At 37.2% G+C, this 25,607-nt stretch overlaps 1 protein-coding gene and 1 long non-coding RNA gene across 2 annotated transcripts in view; one reads left to right on the top strand and one right to left on the bottom strand.

The window, feature by feature from the left end:
* LOC136831447 (lachesin-like) overlaps nt 1–3,099 on the top strand; it is a 33,278-nt gene extending 30,179 nt beyond the window's left edge. Inside the window, exons 7-8 of the mRNA XM_067091926.1 lie at nt 302–470; nt 1,555–3,099. Of these exons, the coding sequence (XP_066948027.1) occupies nt 302–470; nt 1,555–1,676 (291 nt within the window). The 3' untranslated portion in view covers nt 1,677–3,099. The remainder of the gene's footprint in view (nt 1–301; nt 471–1,554) is intronic.
* The window catches only part of LOC136831449 (uncharacterized), a 49,672-nt gene extending 25,648 nt beyond the window's left edge, over nt 1–24,024 (bottom strand). Inside the window, exon 1 of the long non-coding RNA XR_010850881.1 lies at nt 23,893–24,024. This is a non-coding gene — a long non-coding RNA (uncharacterized lncRNA). The remainder of the gene's footprint in view (nt 1–23,892) is intronic.
* Nucleotides 24,025–25,607: the final 1,583 nt, after the last annotated feature.

Below are 25,607 nucleotides of genomic sequence, written 5' to 3' on the forward strand. Positions count from 1 at the left end.
ATTCTGAATGTCACCGTTGTGGTATATGAAATGAGAAAAGAAGATATATACAGTATATACAGTATATATATATATATATATATATATATATATATATATATATATATATATATATATATATATATATATATATATATATATATATATATATATATATATATATATATATATATAAGACTACTCGGCAGTCGAACTTTATAGCTATGTATTTCTCTTCGCTGACGTTTCATACGCCTTCCACCTATTCAGTAACACATGCCTTATATTTCTCCTTAAATCCAAGTCTTCCCCGTCCCCACAGCTGATCAGCTACGACAAATCTCGTAACGGGGTCTCCGTGACCACGGAGAAGGGACCCGTGTCTACCTCGCGACTTGTCGTGAAGTTGGCAGAGTCGGAACACTCCGGTGTCTACACGTGTTCGCCCGCCAACTCCAAGGCCAAGAGCGTCAACGTTCACATACTGGCTGGTAAAGTTAATATTGAATCAAGTCCTTCAGCCGTGGAATTTCATTTGTACAGTACGTTGGAATAAACTGCATGCATGCACATCCAGCTGCAGGCCTTTCATGCTCAAATGCACACATACTTGCGCATGTTAATCTGATTGCTCGGAGTGCATTCAGTTATTTGCTCGTATGCATATGCCTATGCATTTGGGGATTTATACTGTTGAATATATATATATATATATATATATATATATATATATATATATATATATATATATATATATATATATATATGATAAATCTATGATTATTCATTTAAACGATGAAATAAACTAATTTTTTGTGCCAAGCAAACTCATGCAAATATTTATTCAATACTAATACTTTCTGGATGAATTTTTGAAGATTACAGCTGTTTCAGCCTTGACAACTTTGCGTTCAGTTTTTTTTTTATAAATTTATTTTGTTCATTGGGTAATGTCGACAGGAAAAACTGAATTCCAGCAATGCAGATGGATTGATCTGACAGAGAATTCACCGGAATGACTCGACTTTGCCTCTCCCTTTGTTATCACAATGTGAGAAAAGTGTGAACATTCGAATTTCTAAAGATTTTGTAGTTTTTTTTACAGTATTGTCGTGATCGATGGTAATTTTTTTAATGTCTGTGCTAATCAAAGGAAAAATAACAGAAACATCAAGAAGCAAAAAAATTAAAAATAAAAGCGCTGGAACAGATTTAATATTTCATTATATATAAACACATATATGTTTGATTTTAAATCACGAAAAGTTAAAAACGTGATGATTATACGAACAAAGTTACAGCCACGAAGGAAAGAGTGAAACAATGAGATGCTAAGTACTTTCGTCTTATCACCAAGACATAGTCACAGTAACTGACCATGTCTTGGTAAAAAGACATGAGTACTTAACATCTCATTGCTTCACTCTTTTCTTCGTAGCTGTAACTTTGTTCGCACACACACACACACACACACACACACATATATATATATATGTGTGTGTGTGTGTATTAATTTCCATAGCTAACCCAGGTGAGATGTTAGGCCACTCTCTCATTATCTCCCTTTAATTGCAGGTGACAAGCCAGCTGCGAAGGTTCACGAAAACAAAGGCGTCCAGGCGACAGCCTCCGTCACTCAGCTGTACATATACCTGTTTTATACGTGTCTCGTTCTTCTTCGCCGTTTTGTATTGTAATGTTTGAACAGATAGAAACTGAGGGAGAAAGTGCTGTTTTGTACTTGATTTTTAGACTAGAAAGTACTTAGGTGGGAAGTATTTTTGTTTTTGTTATCATATTGTGAGAAAGATTTCGAAAAATATATAAAAAATGGACTTTCTAAAGAGCTTGTAGATTATTGGAAGCATTCCTTTGATCGGTGATAATTTCATTGATGTTTGTATTAAGGGAACTTGGAATGATTTTTTCTGCAGTAAAATAATTTCAGAATCGGTTCTGACGAGCTTAATTAGCTAAGTCGAATCTCATCAATCATTTAATTATTTATCAAATTGTTCTCACTCGCTTCATGGTGTAATAAAAAAAAAAAACTCATTTACAATGTATATATTTTCGTCATCAGTTTCAGTCTTTTGTTTATCAAATAACACAATTTTTTTTATTCTGTGGATCACAGATTTGTCTCTACCAAGGAAAAGCAGAATTTGGGTTTTTCATCTTACAAGTTTAAGAAGGAAATGGATAACAAAACGTAGCGCATTAAAGTCTATTCATTGACAGAAGTACTGCCTTTTCTGCTAAAATAAATGCTGCGTCATCATTCTTATTTACATTCAATCCAAAGTTGAACAGGAACAAACCTCATCCGTCAAAATTCTTTTCACCTTCAAAAGACAGTAAGCTCTTGTACACAAAAGCACAGGCACATAAATATATAAAGGTTTAAACCCTTTTCAGTGTTAATGAATCTGTGGTCGATATTTTCTGTTTCCTTCTGTAATATTTCCTTCATTCGTAAAATTTATACCGAAAAGTCTTAAAGCGCAGAAATAGAGGTGAGGATTTTTAATTATTTAATAAGTCATACAGCACTGTTCTGTCTATTTGCTAGACTTCTTCGGTGACTGATGTGACAAAAGTATGGTTGATGGTTGTTGTAGATGAAGTAGCGCTTATGCCAGCACAGGGCCCTTGCCTAAAGGCGGCGTTAACTCTGGTTACATGTTAAAGAGAATAACAAGCCTGGTGTGGATCTTTGAACTTGATTCAACAAAGGGCTGGTAGGCCGGGCTGGTGAACCATGTTTCTACAAATTTAAATACAAAATATTATGTAGCTATATGTTAACACCCACATTATACATGAAAGTGACGTCTGCATATGGCAATGTTGACATGATTGTTTATATGTATGCATACATAAATACATATAACACTTTGTGTATTTGTAGACACATACACACACACACTCATATAATTTTGGTGTATATGTTAGCACACAAAATACACACTTTTGTGCATACACAATCATTATTTATGAGTATTTAAGAAGAAACTCCATATGGTTTTTTCATGTTAAATGCATTTGTAAATAGTGTAAATAACTGTATGTGTTTAAACATATATTTTTGTAAAATAAAGTCGGTAATTCGTCAAATAACTTTTTGCTCTCCCACTCGACGACATGAAAGATATTATCCTAAATACTGTTTATAGATTACCCTGCAAAACTGCATGCAAATGCTTTTGATGACGAAAATGGTGCAATTAACGTTAATAAATCATTATGGATTAATATCTGCTTAAATGAACGAAAAATGTTGATGCTGACTTCGAAAAGCTTTAAATAAAAGCTAGTATCAAAATCCTAGTCTCTCTCTCTTATTTATACTAAGACACAAATTTGACGAAAAAGATTATTCTCTCTCTTTCTCTCTTATTTATACTAAGACACGGTATTTAACGAAAAAGGTTATTCTCCCTCTTTCTCTTTTACCGATACGAAGAAGCAATGCACAACGAAATGGGTCATTCTCTCTATCTCTGTCTCCCTTGTGAACGCCCGCACACTGAAAGGGTGACTCCTATATTTATTGGGCTAATTGCACGTTGGGCGAGAGTCTTGTAGGGAAGCAGGGGAAATGTATGGAGGATTCTCTCGTTATTTGCTCGCTGTTATTCGTTTATTCCCTTGTTACTCTTCTATTATTCTCTTCATACTATTTTCTTATTTCATGGATGTAATACAAACTTTGCATGAGATGGAGACAGGCTGTCAGTCTAACTTCCAGAGAAATAGAAATAGATTGACAAATAGAAGTGGCAGGAAGACAGCCAGACACGGATGCAACTTGAGTTTTGACTGAGAAAGGAAAAGGGAGGCGATCTATCCTCAGAAGAAACAAAACGGAATGACACAGTAATTCACAACATTAGGTTTCAAATAAACTTGGAAAGTAGAATTCCAAGTCAGACATGAGTTACTGACATACAAACACATCTAGAAAGTGCAAGATACGACGAAATAGATGAATAAGTTTGACTGAATAACATTAACGATAATTTTAATTTCATTCCACAGAAACTGGAAACGGTAAGAAAGTGAAGAATATCAGATTAAACAGAGCTTTATAAAAGTTAACAAAACACAACTTATTCCTTCAACAGAATTAGACAAAGGTTGTTTCTTTACACCATAGAAAAACGTTCTTGTTCATACCACAGGTTTAGACAAATTCTTAGTTCATACCACAAAGTTAAAAAAAAAAAAACCTTGTTTATCCGTTAGAAGAACACTGATTGTTTATACTTCAAATTTTAAAAAACGTTTTGTTCATATTACATAGTTAAACAACCTTACTTGTTCATACCGCAAAGCCAAAACAACGTCCTTGTTCATATGAAAAAGTTAGAAATAATAATTTTTTATTCATATCTCAAGATAAGAGAAAAAAATTAGTTTTTCGTTCATAGTATACAGCCAGAAAAACCTCTTCGTTCATACCAAGAAGTCACGAAAGGGTTCATTGTTCATACAACGAAGTGACGAAAGAGGTTCCTGCCCATAGCCAAAGTCAGGAAAACGTCCCTTGTTCATGGCACGAAAGTAGAAAAATGTCCCTTTTCCATAGCACAAAGGTAGAAAACGTTCCTTGTTCATAGCACAACAGTAGAAAAATGTTCCTTTTCCATAGCAAAAAGGTAGAAAACGTTCCTTGTTCATAGCACAAAAGTAGAAAAATGTTCCTTTTCCACAGCACAAAGGTAGAAAACGTTCCTTGTTCATAGCACAAAAGTAGAAAAATGTTCCTTTTCCACAGCACAAAGGTAGTAAACGTTCCTTGTTCATAGCACAAAAGTAGAAAAATGTTCCTTTTCCACAGCACAAAGGTAGAAAACGTTCCTTGTTCATAGCAAAAAAGTAGAAAAATGTTCCTTTTCCATAGCACAAAGGTAGAAAACGTTCCTTGTTCATAGCACAAAAGTAGAAAAATGTTCCTTTTCCACAGCACAAAGGTAGAAAACGTTCCTTGTTCATAGCACAAAAGTAGAAAAATGTTCCTTTTCACAGCACAAAGGTAGTAAACGTTCCTTGTTCATAGCACAAAAGTAGAAAAATGTTCCTTTTCCACAGCACAAAGGTAGAAAACGTTCCTTGTTCATAGCACAAAAGTAGAAAAATGTTCCTTTTCTTCCATAGCACAAAGGTAGAAAACGTTCCTTGTTCATAGCACAAAAAGTAGAAAAATGTTCCTTTTCCACAGCACAAAGGGAGAAAACGTTCCTTGTTCATAGCACAAAAGTAGAAAAATGTTCCTTTTCCACAGCACAAAGGTAGAAAACGTTCCTTGTTCATAGCACAACAGTAAAAAATGTTCCTTTTCCATAAAAAAGGTAGAAAACGTTCCTTGTTCATAGCACAAAGTAGAAAAATGTTCCTTTTCCACAGCACAAAGGTAGAAAACGTTCCTTGTTCATAGCACAAAAGTAGAAAATGTTCCTTTTCCATAGCACAAAGGTAGAAAACGTTCCTTGTTCATAGCACAAAAGTAGAAAAATGTTCCTTTTCCACAGCACAAAGGTAGAAAACGTTCCTTGTTCATAGCACAAAAGTAGAAAAATGTTCCTTTTCCATAGCACAAAGGTAGAAAACGTTCCTTGTTCATAGTACAAAAGTAGAAAAATGTTCCTTTTCCACAGCACAAAGGTAGAAAACGTTCCTTGTTCATAGCACAAAAGTAGAAAAATGTTCCTTTTCCACAGCACAAAGGTAGAAAACGTTCCTTGTTCATAGCACAAAAGTAGAAAAATGTTCCTTTTCCACAGCACAAAGGTAGAAAACGTTCCTTGTTCATAGCACAAAAGTAGAAAAATGTTCCTTTTCCATAGCACAAAGGTAGAAAACGTTCCTTGTTCATAGCACAAAAGTAGAAAAATGTTCATTTTCCACAGCACAAAGGTAGAAAACGTTCCTTGTTCATAGCACAAAAGTAGAAAAATGTTCCTTTTCCACACCACAAAGGTAGAAAACGTTCCTTGTTCATAGCACAAAAGTAGAAAAATGTTCCTTTTCCACACCACAAAGGTAGAAAACGTTCCTTGTTCATAGCACAAAAGTAGAAAAATGTTCCTTTTCCATAGCACAAAGGTAGAAAACGTTCCTTGTTCATAGCACAAAAGTAGAAAAATTTCCTTTTCCATAGCAAAAAGGGAGAAAACGTTCCTTGTTCATAGCACAAAAGTAGAAAAATGTTCCTTTTCCACAGCACAAAGGTAGAAAACGTTCCTTGTTCATAGCACAAAAGTAGAAAAATGTTCCTTTTCCATAGCACAAAGTTATAATAACGTCCCTTGTTCACACCAGACTGTTATAAAAGCATCCCTTTTTCATACTATAAAATTAGAAACCCATTCCCTAATCGCATCACAAAATTAGAAAAACATTCCTAGTTCGTACCACAGAGTTTGAAAACGATCCTTGTTCAACATCACGTAATGAGAAAAACGCTCCTTGTTTATATCGCAAACTTTGACTTTAGATTTATTCGGTTCTTTTCTCTTTCCCCACTCTTGACTCTTTCGAGGTCAAGTCAGTGGAGTTTCTTTTCGTTTCAACGGACCTTCGAGAAAGTCAAAGTTATTAGTTGATTCAATCGTGAAATTAGGAGTTCAAAGATTCAATGAGATTCTTTCGTCTGTAGGTCCACGAGCCACAGCCGAAAAGGCTTGGGATATCTAATTATCTTTAGTTTGAACTTCTTTCTCACAGAGTTTCAGAGAAAGGTTAATACTGAAAATACTGAATAAACTTATTAAAATCTAAAAACATCTATTTTCAAAATGATAAAAGTGTTGTATTCTGCAAATTCTTCGCGGAACTTCTCAGATGAGAATTTTGTCCTAGAGCGACCTTATTAATCTCCAGGGATTAGGTATAATCTACAAGAAGCGGGAGAATTGCCACTGAGAAAATTGCCACTGGGATGATTGCCACTTGGAACATTGCTCATGTGGGAGAATTGCCACTGGGAACACTGCCGCCGGGAACATTGACTGTGTGAACATTGCCACTGGGAACGCTACCCAGGTGCTCTCAGATCTTCTAATTAAAATTCCAGTTAATAATAGTTTTTCGAAAAATTTAACTTTTATTTATAAGAGCATCAAAAATTTATCTAAAAGGCATTACAATATCCAAAAATCAATTCTATATTCTAATATAAGGTAATATAAAATAATTATTTTAAAAAATCTGATATTTAGAAATTTAGTCAAAATATGTGCATATTATATGCAACAGACTTCAAATACAACAATTTATCATTATCGTTTCCACAATTGTTAACAATACGCTTTACTCGAACATTAATGTCGTTATACTTCTTATTTTTGGGGAAAGGTTCACCCCGTTCCAACTGAACACGTTAAGTTGTAGCTAAGCTGTCCTCCTGTTTCAATGCTAGGATTAGTTTCCAAAGGTTAGGTGAGAATTACTTACGGATTTATTTAGAACATTATGAAATGCTTCAACACAGTTATTTGGTACGGGGTAAAGCTAGTTCAGTTCAACGTTAGATATTCCAAAGAGCAACTGGGAACATAGGTTGATCTCTTCGTCAGTTGTTTCTCCTTCCTCTTAATACCCCTGTGTAAGTCACTTCGAAGTATGAGATAAATTGCGATGGTATACCTTCATCCTCTGATAAATCTTCAAAAACTTCAATAACATCTTCAGGTAGCACAAACAAGTGCAGAAAAATTCCTCTTTAAAAGAGAGAATGCATTATCGCTGTGGTATTGTTGTTTATAACAGAGATCAACAACCTTCCTGTATAAAGACTTCGAAAAGTGGAAGAAACAGCCATTCAAATTAGCATTAGGGTAAACGTATTTAAGGGCATTGAGAGAGAGGCCATCTCAAAGTTAATCGTGATATTTTGAGGGTTGTTATCAATTAGCTCTTTAATTTTTTTTTATAGAATTTTCTGTATGTTGATTCAGTTTTATTTGGTAAGAGAGCAAATGCTCGAGGAATCCTCGGATTATCTTTCTGAACGCGAAAGGTTAGAAGTTGAAAAAATATTTCAGGAGCCACTTTAAATGTGCAATCAATAGCCCAGTTCTTGAACCTCTTTAGATCTTCCATACCTGCAGCAGTTGTAAATATAAGTATGCGATTTGCATCATCAACTCCAGAATCATACTGAAGAAACTTTTCTCCCGTGTCGAGAACAGTAAATTCTTGTGGTATGGAGTATCCAGTACGTGACATCGGAACAGCCGGAAAATTTGCATCTTTCTGCCTCCATTTTCGAACATTTCTGCAAATGCTATTTGCAGAAGGTAATTGAGAAAGTGTAGTTTCATCTAAGGTTGCAGCCGCTTGTGATACTAGTACACGACTTGACGGACGAGATGTTGCAGAAGTGGCTTTTAAAGTTGCTTGAACACATTTGGCTTCAATTGCATCCTTGGTCGCAGAGTGGCAGTGCTCATTAACATTCTTTAAAATTTCAGTATTTTCTATCAACGCGTTCGTGTGCAATCTTGCTTTGCATTTCTTTTGCTTTCTTTGAGAACATTCCCAATAAATAATTGTGCCACTCTTATTTTCGCTAGGTTTATGATACATGAATTGCAATTCATCGACAAGTGTATCTCTTTCACGTTCACTTTTTATCACACGAGCCATTATGGGTCTTAACTTGAACCGTTCCTATATAAAACAAGAATATTTCGAAATGAGTAAGTAACAGTATGTCTTAGCTTACATTTAAAAAACGATTAAACTAGTTTCTCGTTTAAGAATCATCAGTGATAAATAGTTGTAAATGGTTGTCAAAGGCAATTTCATGTTTTAAATAAAATCTTTATATGAATAAAATCTTTATATAAATCTTTAATTTTAGTGGGGAGTGTTTCCAGCGGTAATATTCACACATGGGCAATGATCCCAGTGGCAGTGTTCCCAGTGGTAATTCTCCCACATGGGCAATGATCCGCGTAGCAATTATCCCAGTGGCAATTGTATGTGCACGACCTGTAATGATCAGAATTAATCTGGAAGGATTTGGAATACTTAGAAGGGTTCAGGATCAATCTGGAAGAATGAGGATTAACTTGGAAGGGTTACAATTCATCTGGAAAGAGCAGAGTTATAACTGGAGGGAACAGGAGCAACCCTCGAAGGACTGATATCAGGATTTACCTACAACGATCAGGATGAATCCGGAGGGGCCCAGATCATCCTGATAAGACTATGATTAACCTGGAGGGATCAGGATTAATCTAAAATGGTCAGGATCATCATGGAAAGACTTTGATTAACCTAGAGTGATCCTTACCAACCTGGAAGCATCAGCATGTATCTGTTATGACCAGGATTAACTTTGAAACAGAAAGGGATGCCAAATAATAATAAACTACGTACAGAAAGTAAGATGTAAGGGTATTTGGAAATCAGTCCCCGTGAATATGACGAGGACTTTGATTATTCTGATGATTATGAATGAATTTATATTGATGGTAACATTTATGATTATGATAATGACCTCAGCAGTCGTGAACATCTGGTCAAAATTAATCCGTGCCGCTGTGACAGGCCAACATTCATCTACAATCATTACATGGCCATGAAATGCCTGAAATGACAATTATCCATCAGCAGTTACTAACATAAGCCCCGATTAACTTAATGCGATTATTACTCGGCACTTATGATTAAACTTCACTGCTATTTCTTTATTTCGAGGAGCATTAATTGAAGGCTAAAATGGTTCCCAGGTGAGGAAATTACTCTGGAGATTGAGGAGACAACAATAAAAGAATTAGCATAAGTTGAGAAGATGCGACTTCGCAAACAAGACGATCACTGAAGAGGGGCAGGAATTGATTTGGAGGAGAGAGAGAGAGAGAGAGAGAGAGAGAGAGAGAGAGAGAGAGAGAGAGAGAGAGAGAGAGAGAGAGAGAATCAATTAGAGATTTTCCTGCTTCCCAAGAATGATATGAATTCCCCTTGTAACGAAGAATGTTTCAACGCCATTGAAGACACCGTGCTACTTATTTCTCTTCCCCGTTCATCTGTCTCCTCTTTCTGCCCTACACCGAAAAGAAGAAGGGGGGAAAAGGTAAGGTAAATCTTTAATTGGTATCATCGATCCTGGAGAGGGGAGTTCTGGATTTATCAGCCTCAGGGTCGTCGGAGATTTTATTTGTGTCTGTTTAGTTAATCTCTTTTCTTTCTTCTTCTCTCATTTCCAAGTGACTCACTACAAGGTTTTTAGGGCAATTGAAGAGTAACGAAATAACAATATTATTTAATTTTTGCAACCCAAGACGCTCGAGCGTACCCACTTTGAAGACGAAACTTTTCTAAATCCATGAATGCCACCCATGCATAGAATTCGATCCCACTATATCCCGCAACTTTGGCTTCCAGTCTCTCCGTGCACCGTCACCCGGCAATCGATACAGCATTAACACTAGACTGTCTCCATCATTTGCATACTAAATATCGTTTGTTGATGGTTATTGCGATAATCGCAAACTCGTGATTATATTAACGACGCCATTAACCAAAGATGATAATGCCTGGTGCCAATATGTGCATTGGAAGTCCTCTTGTCTCTAGTTCAAGCGCCGGGGAAGATGGAGGTCCTCTGGTAGAAGATAATGTCTGGTGCCAATATATTGGACATCCTGTTGCCCTATCTGCCTGCAGATATGGACTCTCCCTGGTGGGGCAATAACAGCGTCGCAAATGCCGAAATGGGGTATGATAGCAAGAGCTGCCAATGTCGGGAAGCTGGTAGTAAAGACAGTATTACTAATGAATGATGGGACGATGGCAGAGGGAAAATGACTGTTATTACGGGAAAGTGGTAGAAAGAGCAGTATTGTAAACGCAGGAATGGAGAAAAAACATTATTGTCTTGTAGAAAATTAGCAGAGGAGGCATCTTACCAAAGACAGGAAAGAGGAAGAAAAGACATGCTAACATCATGAAATTGACAGAAGAGGGGCGGTTGCCAATATGAACTCGGCAAAGCGGCAGAAGAGGCAGTGTTGCCAATGTTGTGGAAGTGGTAAAAGAGACAACGTCGCCAATGCTGAGATCGTAGTAAAAAGAGGCAGTGTTGTCGGTGCGGAAAGTTAAAAGAGAGTATTCGTAATGACGGCAAGCGGAAGAGAAGGCAGTTAGTATAGGAAAGCATTAAAAAAGGACGGAGTTGCCGAAATGCAAAAGTAGTAGAAGAGGTGGTGTTGCCAAAACTACAAGAGCAGTAAAAGAGGCAGCGTTGATAAAATTGCAAGAGTAGTAGAAGAGGCGGTGCTGCCAAAACTACAAGAACATAGAACAGTCAGCATTGATAAAATTGCAAGAATAGTAGAAGAAGCAGTGTTACCAAAACTACAAGAGCAATAGAAGAGGCAGCGTTGCTAAAATTGCAGGAGTAAAAAAGAGGCAGTGTTGCCAAAACTACAAGAGCACAGAAGAGGCAGCGTTGATAAAATTGCAAAAGTGGTAAAAGAGGCAGTGTTGACAAAACTACAAGAGCAGTATAAGAGGCAGTGTTGCCAAAACTACAAGGGCAGTAGAAGAGGCAATGTTGCCAAAACTAGAAGAGCAGTAGAAGGGGCAGCGTTACCAAAACTACAAGAGCAGTAGAAGAGGCAGTGTCGCCAAAACTACAGGAGCAGTAGAAGAGGCTGTGTTGCCAAAACTACAAGAGCAGTAGAAGAGGCAGTGTCGCCAAAACTACAAGAGCAGTATAAGAGGCAGTGTTGCCAAAACTACAAGGGCAGTAGAAGAGGCAATGTTGCCAAAACTAGAAGAGCAGTAGAAGGGGCAGCGTTACTACAAGAGCAGTAGAAGAGGCAGTGTTCAAAGGTTGAAACTGGTAGAAAGGCAGTGATGGCGAGGCTATTTCAAAGGTTGAAAAGGCAATATTCCAAATGCTAGCAAAGCGGCAGAAGAGGGCACGAAAAAGTAAGTGGTTCTGTTCACTTTTTCTTTCTCCTTCAAACTTCATTCGATTTATCCACTATGTCGGCATTTCTTTCTAATTTCGTGCAATTGGACAGATATAGAAAGCAAATTGACGAAAGCCAAATGAACATACAAACGAAACTAATAAACAAGATATAAGTGAACAGAGTATACTAACAAACACAAGACAAATACACAAAGAAAAATAACTGAGGCAAATGAACGGACAAAAAAGGCTTACAGACAAGAGACAAACGAACAGGACGAACTAACAGGCAAGAGACAAACGGATAAAACAGAACAGACAAGGCAAATGAGAATTAACATACATGAGACAAATGAATCAGGACAAGACAGATGAAGGAAAAGGTCAGACAAGACAAGAAAACGAACAAACAAGGAATGAACAAAATAAAAAAAATATACAGAAAAGAGAGAAATGCACCAAAATTATCAGAAATGAAACACTTGAACTGAGAAAATTAACAAACAAGACACAAAAGACCCAAGAAAACGAACAGAAAAGAGACAAATGACCCAGAAAATGAATAGACAAGAGAAATGTATAGTAAGAAAATGCGCAGGCAATCGACAAGCGAACGGAGAACTCCACAGCCAGGAGACAAATGAACCAGGAAAAAATGAACAGAAAAGAGACAGAGCCCAAAGGACAAGAGACAAAGAGGCCAGTAGCGCCAGCGTCTCCCAGATCGTCAACCTCGGCGGAATGATACAAATGGCTTCCGTCACACGGGGGAGTCTCGCTTTCAAGAGGATTTGTTTTTGAAATGGAACTCAATCAAACGCTTCCTCGTTGGCGCTGGGCATTTTCCCTTTAAAATCAATTAGCATAAAACAGATAGGACAAATGGAGCCTCTGTAATACGTCACTGTTACACGAATATGATTAAAAATTATGCCTGCAATTGCACTCGATCTGGTGTTGACCTCGTCGGGCTGAAATATTTCTTGTTATTTTTGTCCATCCAATTAGGGATGGAGCTGACACTAATTGAGACCATTGCTCCGTTAAGACTTGCAATCTCCTCAATTTTTATTTGAAAACGAACGTTCCGAATGGCGCAGTTCTCTATCACTTAAAAGTTTCGATTGAGGTCATGGGACTGCAGTTTGCAAAGCAACCTTTATCGTAAATGTTTACAAATAAAGCAAGGTACATCACTGCATCTAACTTAACGACCCAAAGGTTTTTGTTAAAGAAGTTGATATGTTCATGAAGCAATTTCAAACCATCATATCACAATATAAAAAATGACTGGTCTAAAAGGAAGTCGGGTAGAAACGTTAGGTAAAGATTCTTCGAAGTAAAATGAATATCCCAAATATTAACGAACCAATCACTCAAGGATTTTTGAAATGGATACTGATACTGCCTACGTGGTTTAATTAAAAGCACCCAAACCTAATATGAAAAAATATTTAGTTATAACTGCAAAAGGAAATACAGCTAGACGAACATGGTAAGAAATCTTCGAAATAAAATCAAAATTTCTCCTCGACATTTGGGGCCAAACGCTCCCCTTTACGTTCACTAAAGGGGGCAAAGGGTCGAAATGTCCCTTGACATTTAAAAATGTCAGAGGCTTTTTTTGGTTTGAATATTTTGCCATCTTTCATGCGGAAATTCTGACGACCATTATCAGAGAGAGAGAGAGAGAGAGAGAGAGAGAGAGAGAGAGAGAGAGAGAGAGAGAGAGAGAGAGAGAGAGACTGGGGAACTAGGGTACAGCTTTCATGACTGTATTACACAATATCATAACATTATTGCAAGCATGGTATTACCTGCATTTTTAGTTGTTTACTCTGCAATAGTTTATTCTATTTTCTTGTAGTTTAACATTTAGTCTTTGTTCTCCTTTCAATTACTGTTTGTCTCACGTGTTCTCACCGTTTTTTGTTTACTTTAGAGGAGAGAAAGATGAACAAATATCAAACTGTCGTTCGGCCTTCGTTCAGCAAAAGAAAAAAGAATTTCTACCTTTTCCCCTTTCTCCCTCTGTCCTATTTCCTTTGCCATCCTTCCGTCTGTCTACCTGTTTCTGTATGTCTGTGCTTATGAGTAATGGTTGACAGAAAAACTTCCTTCCTTTAGAAGAGAGAGAGAGAGAGAGAGAGAGAGAGAGAGAGAGAGAGAGAGAGAGAGAGAGATATCTTAAGAATGGTGTCACACTGGTGATGAATACCCTGTCGAGGCCATCAGGTTTTGATGGAATGCATTTTGACGGAGCAATGAATGTTCACTTCTAGTATTGCCATACAGCTTCTCCTCACTCTCTTTCTCTCCCTCTCCCTAACTGCGACCCACAACAGTTGTCCAACAACTAGGTACGTAATTCACTGCTTAGCTCAACGAAGACATAGGGGATTTTCAGGGAACTCACCTTTTTGTCCGTACTCACCCGGTTCGAGATTCGAACCTGGGTCTTCCAGTTGTGAGTTAAGACTCGTTACAACCAAACTATAGAGAGAGAGAGAGAGAGAGAGAGAGAGAGAGAGAGAGAGAGAGAGAGAGAGAGGCCAAATGTGACAAACAAAACAAAAAAAATATTTCATCAAGAACGAAACATTTTAAAGCATTTTCCACACTGAATATTTTGAGATGAAACGGAACCACCAGAAAGAAGCGTCCTTACCCTGAAAATTTCTGAAAATGTGATATGAGATGCACCGAAAAAATGACCTGGAAGAGAATTAGGTTAGCAGGGAACTCTCGTTCCTCAAGACAAAAGGGTGACAGAGGGAAGACAGTCATCACACGGGAGGAAGACAATCACCAGACGGAAGACAGGCAGTCATTAGACAGGAGGAAGACAGTTATCAGACGCTACGCTCAGAGACGATGGCCCCTCGGTCACAGACGAGACTAATATAGGTGAATAAACAGCTTTTGAATACGATAGAAAATTATGTTGACAAGATTCGCGTCAGGAAATAACTGAACAAATCTGTAAACAAACAACAAAAGAGCAAAAATAAACCTTGAAAACAAGACATCTTGTCTGATTTAGGATCGCTTTGTCTGTCCCCACGAGAAAGATGACAAACACGGCCTCCTTAAAAGCAGTCGAGGTAAGACAAATTTGTTTTTACCAAATAATGGTTTTCAGTTGTTGATGTTTTCCCCATTCTTACTCGCAGTGGGATATTCCTTCATCTCTGTTTGTCACCTGTTTTTACTTTACGATGATCTGCTGTGTTTTCTCACGATTCTTATTTGAGAGTTTCAGTTTTTACTTTTACTTAGAGAATAGTCATCTCTCTTTCTTCTCACTGCTTTTAGTGATCATAGTTTATGTCTTTGTTTTTATTGCAAGTTAACATATATTTATTTTCACCTTCCACTAGTTTCCTTGTTTTTAGTTACATTATTTGTTTTTACATTTTTATACACCGTCAAGTGGATATCGAGGATAAATCCTTCTAGGCGTGGGGAGATACCCTTGTATTGCAGGTGTCAGGAGGTATGCAGTCTCACTCCTTTTGAAAATATGATGTTTAGAAACGGATTTGTTTCGCACTCTGGAACATCAGCTGGTTACTGGACGGAGTATTTCTTAAATGATTCCCAAACAGGCAAAATTTTTTTTTTTATCATTCCTGAATAGTTTCACCTGGAAAATATTCAGTCTTCAGCAATCTCTCTCTCTCTCTCTTTATCTTTAAACTTTTCTGTTAATTTTCAAATACTTCAGTATTTTTATTTATCGAATATTCTTTCTCCTCTCGTTTCGTACTCATTTCCACTTTCATCCTTTCTTTGCCCTGTTCTTTGTTCTCTTCCTCCTATTTATTGCATTTTCCACATTTTCGTTTTCATCGTCCTTTCTCGTAGCAGTTATTCTTTTGTATCACTCTCGTCTCCTCCTCCTCCTCTTAATTCACATCTTTGTCTCTTTCCATTGCTGTTTATTGATTTTTCTTTTTTCCATTTTCTTATCTAATTCATATCTCTTTTTATCTGTCTCATCTTTTCCACTGTATATTCTTCCTTTATTCCTTTTCTCTTTGTTCACGGCCAAGCTTCTCTCTCTCTCTCTCTCTCTCTCTCTGCGTTTCTCTCATACATTCTTGCAAATGTGTGTGAAAAGGACAAACGGTAATACACAGGCGTTATTTCTGTCTTTCTGTCTCATAATCTTTATCACACATTTTATATGTATATATGTGTATATATATAAATATATATATATATATATATATATATATATATATATATATATATATATATATATATATATATTTTATATATATATTTTTACATGTATATATATCATATATAATTGTATATGTATGTGAATATACATATAATATATATATATATATATATATATATATATATATATATATATATATATATATATATATATATATATATATATATATATATATATATATATATATATATATATGCGTATATATATAACTTCCTCCAAAGTGATTGCCTTCAAAGATAGGCAAGATGAAAGTCACTACCACAGTTATATCTTAACGGCTGGATCGTGGATAAACCCAGGTGCAGAAAACTTTATACGTCTATTCAGACGACTCATCAGCAGCTCAATGAACACCCCTACAAGCACTGCACATTCGGCCCTTCCTTGCAGATACCTCTTTCACGTCATCTCTCCGGCATAATCTAGGTCTTCCCTTCTTCTCCATTCAAAACTTCTGAGTTTTGCATTTTTTTTCTTCCGCGTAACGTCCCTCATTCTTTCTACATGGCCTAACAGTTTCAAAACACTCTGATCTACTCTTTCACATATTCTAACATTTTTACCGCTTCTACATATCTCTACATTTATGATAGTTTCAATTCTTCTGATGCCACATACTATGCAAACCAGTCACCTCAGCAGATTCAATTTTTTTTTCATTAGTATACATTTACACTTCACTTTGCTCAACATACAATTCAAAAACTCTTGCCTTGGCATCCAAACGCTCAAATTTTCTTTTCAATCGTTTGCTTACACCTTGCTGCTGCTTTTACGGCACCACCTGTTCTGTGATCACCTCATCTCTAATTCTAACATAACCCATTATATTCATTTCCAAATACCAGTACTAATCGACCACTTTCTTTCTTCAGCCACTGATGATAACATTCAGCGTTGTACCTTCCCAGTTTTCACTTATCGTCGGAGCATCACTCTTGCTTGAATTTACTGACGACTTTTTCCTCTTGCAAAATCTGTCCGCATTCAGCATCACATCACCTCAAAAACATCAACCATTTCACACTGCATTCATGACTCATTTACGTCTTGAATCACTTCGTCACAAGATATGTAACAGCCATATAGACGGCACACGCCTGTTTCCGTCCCACTTTTGCATGAAACCCGCCATTTTCCTATCTACATACTCTAATGCCCACTTCACTTTCATCACAAAACTTTCATTTGCCATCAACAACTCATCTCCTATACTAGACATCCTGATGTGTTCCCATTCCTCTATCTCTTAATTGTCTTCCTTAGTTCCAGAAAACCATATCCATAAACATTCTTAAACTTTCACTAACCCATTTCCCTCTTGCACAATTTAGCGCCTTCTCTACTCTGTCTTCCCATTTCAACTACAATCAAAATACTCACTCCGTCGAGCCAGGACTACATTCACTTCTGGTAGCATCTCTTCGTATGCATTTTTTATTCTTGGATTCATTACTCTTTAACCTTTTCTCAACATTTATTTCTGACATAATTCATCATATTCATTTCCAAATACCAGTACAAATCCATCACTTTCATTCTTCAACCACCGATAATATTCAGTGGTCCATCTTCCTAATTTCCATTTATTGTCATAGCCTTACCCTGGCCTTAACTCAGTTCTCTTGCGAAAACTGCCTGTATTCAGTTTTGCATCACCTGAAAATATCAGATATTCTACACTCTATTCATAACTCACTTGAATCACTCCATCACATGAAGATATTTAACAGCCATGGAGACAATACACTCCTGTTTCAGTCCCACTTTTACATGAAACTCGCCATTTTCCTATCTACATATTCTAATACTCACTTCACTTTCATCATAAAACTCAATTGCCATCAGTAATTCATCTTCAAAACTAGACATCCTCATCATCCTCCACATTGCCTCTATTGAATCTATTATAAGCCTTATTTAAGTCCCTGTATATACAAAATAGATTTTTTTCCCCTGCACCTGTAAACTTTATGTACATTTCACAAAAGACACTTGATCCATACACTATTCTCCTTGTCTAAACCTACACTGACCCTTCTCTATCAGACCTTGTCATCTGTCATACTTTCTCAATCAAAATTCTGCCATGTCCCTTCCATGGTATACTATGTAACATTACTCTCTTACAGTTTCATAACCTATCCCTCATCTAGACATATCTGGGAACCCTGGTTACCAATCCAATCATATTTACTCACTGTGCCACATTTCACTTGTAATTCCAGCAACTCCTGACGTCTTTCCAATTCTCTATCTCTTAACTGCCTTCTTTAATTCTGAAGTCATATCCACACGAATTCTTAAACTCACAATAACAGATTTCCCTCTTGCACAATTCTGCACTTTCTACAGCATGTCTTCCCGATTCAACCACAATTTAAAATACTCACTCCATCGAGCCAGGACAGCATTCACTTATGACAGCCTCTCTCCATACGCATCTTTTATTCTTAGATCCGTTATTCATTAACCTTTTCTCTTGATGCATTCCCCGGAGGTCAATTTCTTATTCGTCCTAAAGTTCCTGCTGACTGTTTTGCCCTATTTATGTTACTTGTCTTCTTTACTACCCTATCCATCCTCCTACATGCCTATATAGAGTAAACGGGACGGAATGGTGATGGATTTAGTAATTAAGAGGAGTGGTCGAAATTACTTCTGATTAATATCTAGTTGAAGTGAAAGTTAGGACAGACAAAAGTATATAATGGGGAGAAAGAGTGATAATGTAGCTAAAGGTGTAAGCAAGACAACTGAATTTGATGAGAAGGGAGTGAAAAAAAAGCATACAAACTAAATTATGGACAAAGACACCGAGGTAGAAAGAGTGGGTGTGGAATATGTAAAATTCGGGGATGTGGTTGTCAGTTAAATAAATACAGTTAGTGGTGGGATAAGGAATAAAGGGTGGCTTCAAGAAGTGCTTGCCTTCCGGTTCTCAGTCTTTTGGCGTTCGGCTGCTAACCCCATGCTATTCTCCACCCTGTTTGCAGTCCTCCATTAGAGGACTAATGATCCGTTATCTGATCCATTGCTTAGGACTCAGTGGTTCTCAGTCTTCTCTTAGTGGTGATGGCACCCTAACTAATGTAATTATTACCTTGACACCCCTTCTTCATCATCCTACTATATCGCATGAATTAACTTCTTATTTAATAAATACAATTATTATCTATACTCATACCAAAATCAGCACCTCGTGCGTGCAGAAATATACTGTACAAACAAAGAGCATATCAGAAGAATCAGATAAACATAATTAGAGTAGACACATTCATAATAATCATATGAAGACCTGCAATTTTTATTTTTTTTAATTTCCATTGAGATGATCTAGCCAAGACAAAATTCACTACAATCTTGCGGCACCCTTAGGGACTGTCTGTGGCACCCCAGGTTGCCACGGCACCCAGTTTGAGAATCACTGGTCCGAAGCATATCGAATCCAGGACCCCTTACTGGTAAGGCAAGGGTTCGTCTTAACCCCTCAACTACAAGTAGGCACACGCACAGAAACATACACACACACATGTAGATATATGTGAGGTCAAAGATCGAATAAGGCTTTAATCTTGGGCATAACTTATAAATTTATACATACGCACACACAGACACAAACATACACACACACACACATATATATATGTGTGTGTGTATGCATAAATTCATAAGTTATTGCCAAGATTAAAGCCTTATTCGATCTTTGACCTCTAAAACCCTGACCTTACTCTATTCGTATAGTTCAAAAGTTATTGACAGGATTAAATTTCTATTTGACGTTTGACCTCTAAGCATGACCTTATACCTGACCTTTCTCCGGACATCGGTGCTGCTAGTGTATTGTGTGCTAGATACGAAAGCTCTATCTCGAACAGTTCGAAAGGTGTGGGAGGAGAAGCGGGACGTACACAAGGGCAAACACACAAACACAAACTTGAAATTAATTACAAATGCAGTGCGCGCAGTATTCCGTTCTTTTCTGCTCTATTGTGTTCTTCTGGTCTGGACTAGAAAAGGGCATAAGGTTCCCGTCCCATTGGCATCTGCTCCTAAAAGAAATGTGATTTTAAAGTGTTGTCTATTTTGTAAGGTCTCCTGAGAAAATTCGGTTCAGAAATTTTTCCCTCGAGAGGAAGGGCGTGGAATTAGGCCTCGCCTTGAAAAAGATAGAGGAATGTATAGTGTATTTTCGAGAGAGAGAGAGAGAGAGAGAGAGAGAGAGAGAGAGAGAGAGAGAGAGAGAGAGCCCTCCTTCGAAAGGACAATAGAGCACCCACGTGACAGTTGTTGGGAATTTTATTGGGTCCCCTGGGACAGAGATAGGACTCACCACTGCCATCCCCTCCCATCGGGGTGGCTGGATTCGTGCCACTTGTCATAACGAATCTGGTACTGATATGGTCAGAGAGAGAGAGAGAGAGAGAGAGAGAGAGAGAGAGAGAGAGAGAGAGAGAGAGAGAGAGCTTCAAAGGACTTGATGTTTCACTCTGAGTATGCTGTATACTGACTGGTTCTCATTTGTTATCTTTTACAGATAATCTCTTTCGGTCCGTTTGACTGCCTCTATATCACTAACTACCTCTTTATAAGAGTTCATAGAAAAACAGAATATGCTTCTTAGGGTGGGTCCACACTGCAGTAAAACAAATAAACACATGTCGGTAACTTATCGCACATACATCAGGTTGAATAAAAGTCACCGATTTCTTGGCAGTCCCACCCGACCTCCGCTTCATAGGATTATCCAACATTTGCCAAAAGATTTCCTCTCCATTTATGGTCGCTGGATTGTTTTCAACCTATTTGTGATATCGATTATGACGTTTCTGTGTGTTTTGGACGCACCCCTAGAATTGCGATTCCTGTCCCCTCTCTTTTTTGAACGACCGTACGATGATTTCAGAAAATATCTATCAGAAATCAGTAAAGCTGTGCCAGTATTTCTGTAGCAAGCTGTGCCAGTATTTCTGTAACAAGTGTGCCAGTATTTCTGTAGTAAGCTGTGCCAGTATTTCTGTAGCAAGCCGTGCCAGTATTTCTGTAGCAAGCTGTGCCAGTATTTCTGTAGCAAGCCGTGCCAGTATTTCTACAGCAAGCTGTGCCAGTATTTCTGTAGCAAGCTGTGCCAGTATTTCTGTAGCAAGCTGTGCCAGTATTTCTGTAACCAAGTAGTATTTCTACAGCAAGCTGTGCCAGTATTTCTGTAGCAAGCTTCTGTATTTCTGCAGCAAGCCGTGCCAGTATTTCTGTAGCAAGCTGTGCCAGTATTTCTGTAGCAAGCTGTGCCAGTATTTCTGTAGCAAGCTGTGCCAGTATTTCTGTAGCAAGCTGTGCCAGTATTTCTGTAGCAAGCTGTGCCAGTATTTCTGTAACAAGCTGTGCCAGTATTTCTGTAGCAAGCTGTGCCAGTATTTCTGTACCAATGCGGCCTAGGTTTAGACCAACGCAATGAGGTAAATAACACATCTCGAATAATAACATTATGGTGATGATGATAATAATACGCAGCATACCTTACAAAAGTTAGATAAACTCGGTTTCAGAGTAAGATGGCAGAGGAACCAAATAAGTAACTGCATGACCTTCGAATCGCAGTGGTCCCATTGCACACATATATATGATTTTACGCTCCCCCTGCCACGAGCAACCAGTAGACATATTTGATTATCCTCCCCAGTGGATCAGACATTTGACAATCTTGCCTGGAAATGATATGGATGCCTTTTAGAGAGAAGAGTTAAATTTCTATTACTGCAAGCGGCATATATCTGATTCTTCTTTTATGCCTCTTGAGTCAGACTGAATATAACTTTAGACTGGTGTCTCACTGGTCAGCCGTTCCAATCATAGAGAAGGAACCTTAGATGTCTAATTAATTATAGTAACTGCAATATTAAAGGCATTACTAATAATTCAACGTTATTAGTACCACCGCTACTTCTACGGCTACTAATACTAATGATAATGATAAAGACAGCTGCAAGAGTGATGGCAGTATCAATAACTATAAGACGACCAAAACAATACCAATAATATTAAGAGTAGTATCGACAACGGAGCCTTTCTCTCAAAGATACTGGAACACTGGGTTGGACTTCTTATTCTTCGTTCATGTCCAATGGCCATTCATCACTAGACCTTGCTTTCAAGGCGGTTTTCCAGGTGACACAGCTACACTCGTTTTTCCGCAGTAAATTTTGTCAAAAATTATTGTCGTAATTTGTTGAGAACATCGCTGCTCTCTACCCAGAAATGATAGTTATTCTATTGTATAATGTTTGGCTTTAGAGAATACTAAAAAGATATCGCTACTATATCCATTTCGTAACATCTATGGGTCACTCCCTTACTCTCATATACATATATATATTATATGTATATATATATATACAGTATATATAATATATACACACACACACACACACACACACACACACACACATATATATATATATATATATATATATATATATATATATATATATATATATATATATATATATATAACACGGGGTAAGGAACTTGAAACAACGGACTTAAGATTAAGTAATAGGCTTCATAAGTTATAGTCACTTCCCGCTTTCTATCCCATTTGAGCAACTCATCTTAAAAATCACAGTCTACCTTATGATTAATATACAGTAATTGCTTACAGGGATATATGGGATAATTTGGAAAAGGCCAATTAATTTCCTCCCGACCCATTTCATCTTTTACCTAAAACTGTAGTCAGCCACGGAGCTAAATCTGCCAACTGAGTCTTGTTTATGTGGGATCGTTCTTTGCACCAGAAATGGTCCATAGAATAATGATAATTCCCCCGGCTTCCAAAGTGGCAGGAGTCCAAGTTTTGATTTCCTTAGCTACGAGGGTTAAGTTCACTATATTATTGCAATATTGTGGCATAATATATAAGGATAATAAATATTTTCTTAGGTCTTTATCAATATCCGTCAGAAAATGAAAGGGAAAATTAGTTAGATCGTCGTCTTCCCGGATATAAGTTTCCAACTTTGATATAAAAAGATGCTCAACTCAAACGCGTTCCGTGTCTCATGCCTCTATTCTGTTAATTAAGGGAAACTTGCGTTCTTTCCTAACTTTCCTTTTTCTGTAGCCCACATCGTTTTATCTACAGGACTCTTGAGCTTCCATCTTCAAAGTTTCAGAGCTTATCTAAAGTTCTGAAAGCTTAAATCGTATGAATAGTTATGCTCAAACTTGAGATTTCTGGAGGGGTACTTTCCAGAGTAATTTGATGTTCAGGGTTTTTTGCTGAATATCTTCAATAGAATGAAGGATATGTGGGTACCTTATAATTACCAGATACATTGTGGAAGTAGAGTACAGTAGGGGTGACTTGCATGAAGATATTAATGAACTTTAATTCCAAGAGAAAGAACAGAAATCCTCTTTACCATTCCCCACCTTGGAGGAAAAGTGACCAAATACAGTAAAAGATGAAGAATCAAGATTCACAATAAACCTGACAAATACCTAAAGGGAGTTGGGGTTTTAGAAAACAAGATCAATTTATATAAAAGCACAGACCTTTGATCTGAATGACTTTATTGAAAGTCGAAAATCCCAGCAACATGAAGATGGTCTTAAAAAAAAAAAACTGAAGCGGAAGAGGAACTTAAATAATTAGATCTGTCTTCCGTGCGTAATTACAAATTTACCCCCAGTGAAGAATGAGAGTATGAGTCCTGTAGCAATGACTAACCTTGCGGAGATACTGGTGCAAAAGGTGGCTTTACGTTTGACCACTGGACTTGACTTTCTTCCTTATTTTAGCTGACCCACGTCACTGATGTAGAATTGCTTGAGAAATGAACCCTCTGAGGGATGCCAAAGGCTGCAAAACAACAGACATGAAGAAAAAAGGGTTACTCAAGTATAATACAACTTTCTTAACCAATATAAAAAAATATCCAATGACTGTTGTCGACCTTAAATTATTTGCAAAACAAAATCATACATAAATCATCAAAACCTGTAATCAATCTGGGTGTGTTTAGCAAAGGATAGAAGTGTCATCATCCAAGTTGAGCCAATGTGCAGAATTGACAATCTCAGACAACTGGAATTTCATGGGAAGTACAAGGCAGCGGTGGCCGCCTATTTACAGTCTTCCCCATCTTCTCACCTGCACCTGAAGGCAAAACCAGCACTAAAATGTCAGGTGCGTGCGCAGTTATTTATTTATTTATTTCGGTATTTTTCTTACAATTTGATTGTTAGTTAAATTTATAGTTTACAAGGAGCCGTTCAATAATCTGTTTCAGAAATGCGAGGATGAACCTAAAAGTTAGAGTAAATTCTTTACATGTTGAAAGAGAAAAAAAAAAGATTATTGACTTGGTTTGTACAGTATAAGTCGCAGTGATTCTCAAACTGGGTGCTACAGACAGTGCCTAGGGGTGCCGCAAGATTGTCATGAATTTTGTCTTGGCTAGATCATTTCAACGAACATTTGTAAAAACAAAAAGTTTGCACAAGTCTTCATATTATCATTATCAGTTTGTCTATTCTAATATATTAACACACACACATCTTGTTTTTTTTATGTTAGTCTGCATTCATAACGTTCACGTTCATCTAATTCTTCTGAAATGCTCTTTGTTTGTACAGTATATCTCTGCATATACCGTGTGCTGATTTTGGTTTGAGTATGGATAATAATTTTATTCATTAAATAAGAAGCTAATTCATGCGATATGGTGGAATGGTGAAGAAGGGGTGCCAACACTAAAAAAAGATTGAGGACCACTGGATCTTGATTACGTTCCTACATCCATCCATCCATCCACATATTACTCTAAATTTCCCTTATACATCAGTGAATAAACTTTGTTGCTTATTCTTCCATAAACTTTTATCTAAACCCACTTCATATTTCCCCACTATCTATTTTTTCTCAAAATTCCATGAACGGTTTTCCTTACTCTGGTTCATTTGCCAGAGGACGTCAAGCAGCCCTAAATCGCAGCACCATCTCATTAGACGGGAAATGACGTCCATTATCTTGTGATTGTCGCTGTTCATGTCAAGCTCAACTTAGACTCTCAAAAGACTCCTCATAAAACAGCGGGGCTTCTCCTTCCCCTGCTGTGAATACCACACGAAATGACACGAGGCTCTGCCATCACTGGGCATTTGCACGCGATTTCAAAATCCCTCACACGAATCATGATACAAGGACACTCCGTTAAAGATGTTGATATTAAATTAGATGACCACGACTATCACAGTATCAGAAATTTTTGTATAGAGTAACCGAATAAAAAGTTTATTTTGGCTTTCAAAGAAATGTTCAGGCATTTATGTTATTGTGAAGCCCCTCAGAAATAAATACCGTTTTTTTCTGAGACTTACTTGTGCTGTTTTATTCAAGACGAAGAAAATAATCCTCTTACATAGATAAAAGTTTAACGATTC

This window comes from Macrobrachium rosenbergii, chromosome 48, assembly GCF_040412425.1.
Source record: "Macrobrachium rosenbergii isolate ZJJX-2024 chromosome 48, ASM4041242v1, whole genome shotgun sequence".
Classification (NCBI taxonomy): Eukaryota; Metazoa; Arthropoda; class Malacostraca; order Decapoda; family Palaemonidae; genus Macrobrachium; species Macrobrachium rosenbergii.